The sequence below is a fragment of the Oncorhynchus gorbuscha genome, linkage group LG08 (assembly GCF_021184085.1).
Source record: "Oncorhynchus gorbuscha isolate QuinsamMale2020 ecotype Even-year linkage group LG08, OgorEven_v1.0, whole genome shotgun sequence".
NCBI lineage: Eukaryota > Metazoa > Chordata > Actinopteri > Salmoniformes > Salmonidae > Oncorhynchus > Oncorhynchus gorbuscha.
The window spans coordinates 44284986-44296089 of NC_060180.1; the positions used below are offsets into that span (position 1 = coordinate 44284986).

Genomic DNA, 11104 nt, shown 5'->3' on the forward strand with positions numbered 1-11104 from the left:
TTTGAAAGAAATTGTGTAATGTACATTAAAAAGTGGAGCCTTGTGCTAAATGCATTATGAAGAAAATGGTGCAATCTAGGTACAACAAAATATTAAATGTGTTATGAAGGAAATCATGTAGGCCTACTGTTACCTACACGAAAAAAATGTCTTTCTGACTACAAGAACACCAGTATCCCAAAGTATTAAGCAAAAACAAGCATAGAAAACAGTATTGGCATTAATACATTTAAAAAACGACATAAAAAAGGCAGTGTAGAACACCATTGCCCATCATGCATTGCTATAATAACTTTCAAAAGAATCTTCTGAAGTTTACCTCACAAAAATGTAGTTTCCCATAAATTAAGTCACACAGAAATGTGTGTCTTTTCACATTAATTAAGCCACACAAAAATGCACGAAATCTGCTGAAATACTTTTTGTACATATTTGCACGAATTGAGTGTGATATTGTGTTGGCCGAAGAGATGGTCAATAACTTCAAATTCGCATACACATCTCAGAGAAGATGAAATGGTCTAACCACACGGACACAGTGGTGAAGAAGGCATGACAGCGATTCTTAAAAATCAGGATAATGCAGAAATTCGTCCTGTCCCCATTTGAACCATGTCCTGTTCTCCCAGCTTCGACCACTCAGACATGGGCAGTACAAAAGCATCATGGCAAAAACTGAAAGACTGGCCAATAGCTTCTATTTTCAGACCATCAGGCTGCTGATTAGCCACCACTGGTCTGCTACCAATAGCGCACAAAGCCAGTTGCATGGACACCTACACCTTACCTCGCCAAACTGTTCTCCTCAGCTGCACATTTTGCAACAGATTTATTTAGCCAGAAAGCATGATATTGGGCCAGCAGCCTATAAAATGCCCTTATACATGTGTTCACGCACTGACTTCTCCTGGTCTCTCCAAGGTGCCAATAATCACATTTTGTAGGAGATATTCGATTCAATTGATCTGATGTAGCCTACCATATGAAAATATTTTCCACATAAGAATGTGTCCACAGACCCCAGTATCAACTGTATCATTGTAATGAGTATGTCTGTGTAATTGATTTGATTCTATTTCAATATTAACTTCGTGTCATTAGACGCTGTATTATGAATAGCAATATGGAATGTTATATCCATGATCTCGCCATCACGGTTGACAACTCCATTGTGTCCTCCTCCCAGAGCGCTAAGAACCTTGGCGTGATCCTGGACAACAAACTGTCGTTCTCAACTAATATCAAGGCGGTGGCCCGTTCCTGTAGGTTCATGCTCTACAACATCCGCAGAGTACGACCCTGCCTCACACAGGAAGCGGCGCAGGTCCTAATCCAGGCACTTGTCATCTCCCGTCTGGATTACTGCAACTCGCTGTTGGCTGGGCTCCCTGCCTGTGCCATTAAACCCCTACAACTCATCCAGAACGCCGCAGCCCGTCTAGTGTTCAACCTTCCCAAGTTCTCTCACGTCACCCCGCTCCTCCGCTCTCTCCACTGGCTTCCAGTTGAAGCTCGCATCCGCTACAAGACCATGGTGCTTGCCTACGGAGCTGTGAGGGGAACGGCACCTCAGTACCTCCAGGCTCTGATCAGGCCCTACACCCAAATAAGGGCACTGCGTTCATCCACCTCTGGCCTGCTCGCCTCCCTACCACTGAGGAAGTACAGTTCCCGCTCAGCTCAGTCAAAACTGTTCGCTGCTCTGGCTCCCCAATGGTGGAACAAACTCCCTCACGACGCCAGGACAGCGGAGTCAATCACCACCTTCCGGAGACACCTGAAACCCCACCTCTTTAAGGAATACCTAGGATAGGATAAAGTAATCCTTCTCACCCCCCCCCCCTTAAAATATTTAGATGCACTATTGTAAAGTGGTTGTTCCACTGGATGTCATAAGGTGAATGCACCAATTTGTAAGTCGCTCTGGATAAGAGCGTCTGCTAAATGACTTAAATGTAAAAGTAAATGTAAATGAATGTCCAAGGTCGAATTGTGATAATGTTTCAATGCAACTGGACATTGTAGCCTAACAGAAACTCTGTGACAGCATGTCCTGACAAGTATCTCAAACACAGATTAACACTGCCACCCCATGGCCTGCTCTCCCATACCAGGGCTTGTTCGTCTGTACAGACAGACAGAGGGATGAGAGAGGGTTTAGAAATGTCAGCACATGGATATGTATATTAGCCCACTGTGTTGTTCACAATTAAATATATGTATACAAGTTGGTTAGGCCTATTTTATGATTGAACAACCAATATTCACTGAAGAAAGGTATAGTGTATAAAAGCAAGGAAGTAGTCATTTAATAGATAGGTCTAGTCTCTCCTCAAGCAATTTTCATTATTTAACATGTGGTAATGAGATTGAACAATTTATATTTCTTACTTTAGAAGAGAGGGACAATAATTACAAACGTTTATGTTGTTGAGTCTGATTCTTCTTTCTTATAATGGATAGCTAGCTATTTGATCATATTTACGAAAAACATTTGCCAAATGTATTAAAATGCGGAAATCAGTGACACATAAAACACTTCCTTGTATTTGTATCCATTTTATTGAAGTATTGCCCAAATTGATAATGAGAAACACAAAAATATGACGATACTATTTAGATGACCCCAAACGACACCACTGCGTAAAGTTCGCTGAGTAAACTCAATGCTTGTGTAAGCTACAGTACAGTATAAGCCTTGTGTAACTGCACTTCACAGGGAGGAAAGAGTTAAAGGGTTTCTCTCGAACCTCAGGCTTTCTGTGCATGCGTAAATAAACTAGCCCGTTTTCATAAAATGTCTGAGAATTCCAATGTTCCTGTTCTCTCCAACTGTCAATAGCGCCGCACGCAGAGAAAGCTGCCAGGCTATATTGCGTAGGCCTACTCATTAAAACGGATAGTGCGCGCGCTCCTCCTCAGAACTTGTATCTACTCCACACACCCACCGTAATTAACCTATTATCTGCAAAATAGGCCTACATGTCACAGAGCAGACCTATTGTTTAATGTCGTAGTGGGTTTTAGAGTGGGGTTAGTACATTTAAATTAACAGTTATGGCGAAATGGTCGGTTTTACTCTTTTACCTCCTCCAAGGACTGGCTCATCTTATTACTGGACAGCAGCAGCCACCGCGTGAGCGAGTGGAGCCTTGGCGGCAGAGGATTCAGTGGAAGAATAACGGTCAGGTGTACAGTCTAATGAGCACCGGGTCAGAGTATCAACCACTGGCGCGCCCAAGGAGCCAGTCCACGGTATACGTGAGCACTAGGAGGGATGGCACCGGCCAGACGCAGCCTGGAACGCGGGAAGGCAGAGTGGCTCACATAAGATCTGGACGAGTGGAATCGAATTTAGGCGCAGAACATTTACGGGACCAAACCAACAATGTTCTAGATCCTGGATCTGTAGCTATAGGACATGACAATGGGCAGTACGTGGTGCCCAATGCTCCGCGGCACTCAGGCGCCAGACAGCAACCTGCGGTTCCATACCGAGCGGGAGTGGCGGGGTCCCCTGGCGCACGGCGCTACTCTCCAGAGCACACATACCGAGTCAACGCATCAGTCACCGCGCTGCTCCCCGAGTTCTCCGGTAGCGGAATACTGAGGAGAGGAACGCCAGTCACTCAGGATGCTACCGGGGATGCTCGCTCGGGGGTTCATGCCTCTCCACACCGGGGAAGCGAGGCAGTGCTTGTGCCGGGTGGAGAATACCAACAGATACGCGCTGAGCCGGAAGCATCCATCTCCAGGCAAACCGCACAAATGGAACATTCCAACTCAGGTTATGTCGTCCCCAACGGCAGGGATGCTCCTCCACTACCCAGACCCGATAACAGTGGTGAGACGTCGATCGAGGCAGCGAGTAACGGCGAGGACATGGTCTCGGACGACCCTAGGAACCCTTTTAAAAACCACCGGAATTCCGTTTTCTACAACATGTACCCCTCCAGAGGCAGAACGCCGGTAGTGCGCACGCGGCGTCCCCCGGCGCCAGCTCCTGGCACTGGATACGGAACCAGATATTTCCAGAATGGTGAGTATGCTAATTGTCGCACGTATAGAATTTTAAATGTTCCTGGTGCAATCGTTATAGGCGATTATAAAGCCATATTTAATGCCTTATATCATTCCCAAGGGCTCCCAGACCTCGTCCCAGACCCGTATTCCATCCAGGCTGGTGCCTACATCCAGCGGATGCAGATGTACTCGCTGCGCTGTGCAGCTGAGGAGAACTGTTTGGCGAGGTAAGTAAAGTGCCTATGTGCCTATGCAACTGGCTTTGTGTGCAATTTATTTTATATTATATGTTATGTTTATCTCTTAATCCACAATACATACACTTTCAGAAAAAAATCAACATTATCCCATTGTCTCTTAAATTTCTGCAGTTATGTGTGGTTAATGTAAATAATGCCTTCGACTGGTAATTTGTGACTCAATAAGCAACAAAGAGGATCTCACTTAGCTACTGTTGTTTTCTACAGCCAATACACGTAAAATGTACTAATTTTGACCATTGCAAATGTTTACTTGATCTGATAGGATGACAGTTCATGTATCTTCCCATATGTGATCTCTCCCAGGTCAGCGAGCACAGCCAGGGACATAGACTACAGAGTACTGCTCCGCTTCCCCCAGAAGGTCAAGAACCAAGGCACAACTGACTTCCTTCCGGTCAAACCAAGACACCAGTGGGAATGGCACAGCTGTCACCAGTAAGTAAATCCAAGTAAATTGTGTATAGGAAGTAGAAAGAACTAGCTCCATTTGTCTCAGGTCTCCCTCATTCCATAGGAATTAGTCACTCCTGACAGGCAATACAAATTCTTGTGCTGTTAGGGGAGTAACCTGTGTGTAAATGTAACAATCTGCTGCTGTATTTTTTTGTGATATCTGTGATCGTTTTGTTTGTCTTGTGTACTTTCTTAATCATTGTAGGTGTAAGCATGTATTCCTCAATATTCTTCAAAATCACCGTAAATATGACATTATATTTAACATTCATGGAAAATAAATACATGCGTTAGCTATGTTTCCGTTAACTTTTACAATCATTTTTTGTCGACATTTAGAAAGTTGACAAACAGATACGACAATTGCCTGCTACGGTGCGTTTCCATTGAATTGTCTTGTGTCGATAAAAACTGTTGGGCATAATAGTGTCACACCCCAAACAAAGTGTGTTGAATAAAAACAAAGTGTTTGGAGTATTTCCATTATCCACTTAGACTATTTGCGCATTAATTAATACATTCCCGAGATCCTGTAAGCCCTCCCACCTATCATGTCTCAGATAACCCGCAAAAGCCAACATGGAAAGAATGTAAGATTTGACAAATATTTGCCATATCCTAATCATTCTCACGTACCAACATATCGCCAGGGCTCGTACAATGGTGAAACCTACACAACTGTAAATCTGAAATAATTGGATGATGAAACTTGCATACAGCCAACCAGAAAAGCAAGGTGAAGCAGTTCAGGCATTCTCGAAGTCTTGACAAACCTTATCCGGCAAAGAAACATTTTTATAGTGGACAAATAGATTTAGAAAGCAGTATGCATTTCAAATTAAATGTGGAGTGGAGCTTTATAGTAATGTGATGACATCACATTCCCCACGTACCTTCAAAATGATTCAGCAATTATTATTTATTTATTTATTTATTTGGTCGAATAAACCTGGGTCAATAGAAACCTGCCTAATGACTTCTAATGTTAGCAGTAGTATTTATACAAAACTTGTTAGCACATATACAAACCAGCCCATGGCTCAATATGATCTACCAGTCAACCATTATGCTAATGCAGGGATGGGCAAGTTTGATGGGGGTGGGAGCCACAAAATCCGAACTCATCATGTAGTGTCACAGTGGCTCACGGGTCTACGTACCCAAATCCATACCGACACATGCAATCAGAGCCAGTCCTAGCCTTTCGGGGGCCCTAAGTGAAGGAGTTTTCATGAAAACAGAGGAGAAAAAAGTGTCTCTGATAATCACATTTATTTATTGCTGACCAGCAGATGTCACTAATTTGCATTGTGAACAGATAATGAAGTTCAGAGTAATGACCTTTTTTTTCATCACAATTTGGTGAAAGTGCCGAAGCCTTCAGAAAGCCTCACTTACCAATCACTAGTGTTAACATTTTGTAGTCACATTTTCATTTACATACTTTCTTAGATCGTTTTGGAGAGTTTCATCTGCGTGTTTGGTGTGCTCTCACCTGTCTGAGTTTTTGAAGGGCCGTCTTTATACTTGACCATAGAGTTTGCTAGAGATCACACCTGCCATGCATGGCCTCTGTCCACCCACCTCCATGCATCAGACTGGGTGAATTCTAAATAGTACGGCAGCACAATGTTTGAAGTTCAAATTTTGGTTCTGATATTGGGGTCTAAGTTCCTCACACAGTACGTGGCTGTGTGGATGGGGGGGGGTCAAATTCCAAATAAAGCTGTTGTCTTACTCCCCCAGCAGTCAGGGTTAAATTCCCACTTCCGCCTGTCCAACTTTCACTCCTTTTCGTTCTCCTCCTGTTTTTAATATGTCTAAACAAAGCACAGAAAAAATTAAGGTGTAATTTTATCCCCATAAAATTCTCTATAGGCCCTAAGATAAGTTGATCTAACATGGGCTTAAATCCATATTTCATTGAGCCCATGTTAAGTCTACTTATCTCAATTTTGAATCAGGCCCCATGTGCTCAGTGTAACAAGGGTGGTTAAGCACAACTATTTTGTCCTGAAGACTGGCTGATTGGACTCGGGCGGTGTTTTGACAAGCAGGAGACCCAGTGTCTTTTTTTAAATGTTAATCAAAATATTGAATGAAAATCATCAAGCAGGAGACCCAGTGTCTTTTTTTAAATGTTAATCAAAATATTGAATGAAAATCATCAATCAATATGTGTGCTATAAACCAATAGCATAAATGATTGAATGAGAGACACAGTCTGACAAAATATTCTGTTTGTGTTTTGATCCTGCCTTTTACATGAACTGAAAGACCAAATAGTGCTTTCACAACACTTTCTTAAAAATAAGAAGAACCACTTTGGGTGTTTCAGAGTACATCCACTCTGTTTTGAAATACATTCTGCGTATCATAACAGTTACATTGGGTTTACATTCAAACACCCTCCAAACACCAGATTTCAGCTTAGGTGCACTACTTTTCATGGTTTTACTGCACAACGATGGTATATACAGTATGAAAAAACTCCCCCCTTTCTCCTGCCCTAGACACTACCACAGTATGGATGCCTTCAGTAACTATGATCTGCTGGAGGTCACAACAGGAAGGAAGGTGGCAGAGGGACACAAGGCCAGTTTTTGTCTGGAGGACACGGGCTGTGATGCTGGATTCAGACGCCGCTACGCATGCACAGCACATACACAGGTGAGTACTGCACTACAAACACAACATCATACCATTTTGTGAATCCACAATTGCAGCCCATACACAGGTGCGTATGGTACGGGTACTGCACAAAGTGCTTAGGGCCCCTACTGATGTAACAAAAGGTGAATATGATCCACATTTTGCTATAACTGTGTTTTGTGTTGAACAGGGGCTGAGTCCAGGATGTCATGATACATATGCTGCGAATATTGACTGTCAGTGGATCGACATCACCGATGTTCCTACAGGAAACTACGTCCTGAGGGTAACTACATTATATTGTGTCTGGATCGCATGTGACAAATAAAACATTTGATTTGATTTGATTTGTCTAAAGCTTACAACAGGAACTCTCTGTTTGGTAATGATTCACTTGAAATGCATTTTTTTTTAGCCTAGTCCGATCTGTATGTGCTTTGGCCATCTCACCGAAGCAGTGTTGTTCACACAAATCTGTATTTTCTTAGGTCACAGTCAACCCCAGTTATCATGTGCAAGAGTCAGACTATTCCAACAACGTGGTGAGATGTGATGTCACATACACAGGTACTCAGGTTCAAACACGGAACTGTCGGCTAACCAGGTAAGATTCTCTGTGATTGGCCAATATAATCATATATTCTCTGTGATTGGCCATGATGTCATGTCATATAGATCAAGGTCTCAGTCCTGCATAGTTTTTACCATCCCAAAGGGCATGTAAGTGCAGAAAATAGAGTCTGGATGGCAAATATAGAGGTTTTTCATAATTGTAATAGCATTACAATTAGTATAATAGCATACAGTGCATCCGGAAAGTATTCAGACCCCTTGACTTTCTCCACATTTTTTTTTTTACGTTACAGCCTTATTCTAAAATGGATTAAATAGTTTTTTTTAAATTCCTCATCAATCTACACACAATACCCCAATGACAAAGCAAAAACAGGTTTTTAAACATTCTTGAAAATGTATTAAAAAGAAACAACTGAAATGTCATATTCACCTAAGTATTCAGACCCTTTACTCTTTGTTTGTACTTTGTTGAAGCACTTTTGGCAGCAATGACAGCCTCAAGTCTTCTTGGGTATGACGCTACAAGCTTGACACACCTGTACTTGGGGAGTTTCTCCCATTCTTCTCTGCAGATCATCTCAAGCTCTGTCAGGTTGGATTGGGAGTGTCGCTGCACAGACCTGAAAGGTCTCTCCAGAAATTTTAATCGGGTTCAAGTCCAGGCTCTGGCTGGGCCACTCAAGGACATTCATAGACTTGTCCTGAAGCGACTACTGTGTTGTCTTGGCTGTCTGCTTAGGGTCTTTGTCCTGTTGGAAGGTGAACCTTCGTCCCAGTCTGAGGTCCTGAGCACTATGGAGCAGGTTTTCATCAAGGATCTCTCTGTACTTTGCTCCGTTCATCTTTCCATTGATCCAGACTAGTCTCCCAGTCCCTGCCGCTGAGAAGCATCCCCACAACATGATGCTGCCACCACCATGCTTCACAGTATGGATGGTGACAGGGTTCCTCCAGACGTGACGATTGGCATTCAGGCCAAAGAGTTCAATCTTGGTTTTATCAGACAAGAGAATCTTGTTTCTCATGGTCTGAGAGTCCTTTAGGTGTGTAAGGTCCTGGGTGTCGTGAGGGTGAAATAAGGCGCAGGAAAGCAGAGAGTTCAATTAAGTGCTCCTTTAATGCACACACGGTGAACCACGGCCACCCCACTTTTGGGGTGCTCAAACAAAATGCCCTAGACACAGGGAACGAAAACAGTCTAGCACTAAATACACAAACACATTAGTCTGTAGCAAACACCAGGGTTAGAATGATCAATCCCGCACAAAGAAACGGGCAGACCGCCGAGCGCCACACGTTCTTGGTCATCTCACTGACCAGTTCCGAACTTCTTCTATTTAAGAATGATGGAGACCATTGTGTTCTTGGGGAACTTCAATGTTGCAGAGATTTTTTGGTACCCCTTTCCCAGATCTGTGCCTCAACATGATCCTGTCTCGGAGCTCTACGGAATATTCCTTCGACCTCACGGCTTGGTTTTTGCTCTGACATCTATTGTCACCTGTGGGACCTTATATAGCAGGTGTGTGGCTTTCCAAATCATGTCCAATCAATTGAATTCACCACAGGTGGACTCGAATCAAGTTGGAGAAACATCTCAAGATTGATCAATGGAAACAAGATGCACCTGAGCTTAATTTTGAGTCTCATAGCAAAGGGTCTGAATACTAATTTAAATAAGGTATATGTTTTTTTTAATACATTTAAATAAGTAAATACATTTCTAAAAATCTGTTTTTTCTTTGTCATTATGGGGCATTGTGTGTTGATTGATGATGAACATTTTTTATTTGATCATTTTTAGAATAAGGCTGTAACCGAACAAAATGTGGAAAAAGGGAAGGGGTCTGAATACTTTCCAAATACACTGTAAATATGATTTGAGACACAAAATATTTCTTAATGTTCATCTCTCTAAATAATAAATAATAAATAAAATTTGATTTGATTTGATTTGATCTCTTCCTATCTCCACAGGGGTTAAATCTTTCCTTGGAATGTAAGATTCTGAGGTATTTTCCTCTTGTCTCTTAAAGTACTGTAAATTATAACAATATCAACCAGTTGTTGCGGTTGTAGATGGAGTCGTTTTTATAAAATTGTGCAGCATTCCCCTCAAAACTGAATGTGTTCCTTGGGTTAGGGTGTTATATGTTTGGAAATCAGTTGTAAAAGAGGATTTTTTTTACCCAAAACTTTTGTAACATAGGCATTTACTGAGCATTATTACATGACAATGTATTTATATCGATATGACATTATCCGTTGAAGAAGAGTAATATTTTTGTATTATTTAGCATGATCTTGAAAAAGGAATGGAAAAAGTACTGTGCTTGAATTAGACTATGCTTGAATAATATTATTTAGATTTTTGATATTTGATCTGCAGTTGTATAGTTAGATGCAGTTGAGTAACCACTTGGTGGCCATAATGAATACGTTGCAAATGCCTAACCTGTATGTGCTAAGTATTAATTAAATAATATATTTCCATTCACTTTGTAAGTGTGTATGCATGTGTGAGCGAATGAAGACATGTTTTATTTGAAATTGTAATGAAAAGTTGTTTATATGACGCTCAAACCTGTTAATATTCCAAGTGCTGTTGTTTTTGTTAATGTTGATACAATAAACATGGTGAAGAGTGAGAATATAAAAAATACGTTCACATCTGGCTATTCTTTTTGTCGCATGAAACATTCGGCACCTTTGTGTCCGTGAGATTTTTGTGGAAGGAATTGATCATAAATATACCAACTATATGTTACAAAAAGTGTGTAGGAGAGATATGAGGTATGTTGTTATGCTGCTTTGTAAATACTACAGTATGTATAGACTGAAATGGTCTCATTTTACCTGATGAATGGAGACTGGAAACCTTGGTACTGAGAAGGGTTGGGGGTCAATTCCATTTCAATTACAGCCAATTTAGGAAGTACGCTGAAATTCCAATTCTCTACAAAGCATTTCAATTAGTAAAATATGCAATTGAAATTTGGCTTACTTTCCGAATTAACTGGAATTGAAATGGAATTTACCCCAACTTTGGTACTGATTGGAGTTGAGTGTGTGCAGATTTTGGCTTGGCTAAAATACTAAACCCTTAGGCTTAGAGAGAACCAAACACACAGAGAACC

At 41.6% G+C, this 11104-nt stretch overlaps 1 protein-coding gene across 1 annotated transcript; it reads left to right on the top strand.

Annotated features, from left to right (window-relative positions):
- The first annotated feature begins 2851 nt into the window (after positions 1-2851).
- On the top strand, positions 2852-10564 carry LOC124041694 (protein-lysine 6-oxidase-like). The gene is made up of 7 exons (XM_046359580.1): positions 2852-4039; positions 4142-4250; positions 4590-4721; positions 7253-7409; positions 7582-7677; positions 7880-7995; positions 9945-10564. The coding sequence occupies exons 1-7, from the start codon at positions 3058-3060 to the stop codon at positions 9949-9951; spliced, it is 1599 nt and encodes a 532-aa protein (XP_046215536.1). The 5' UTR covers positions 2852-3057; the 3' UTR covers positions 9952-10564.
- The last annotated feature ends 540 nt before the right edge of the window (positions 10565-11104 follow it).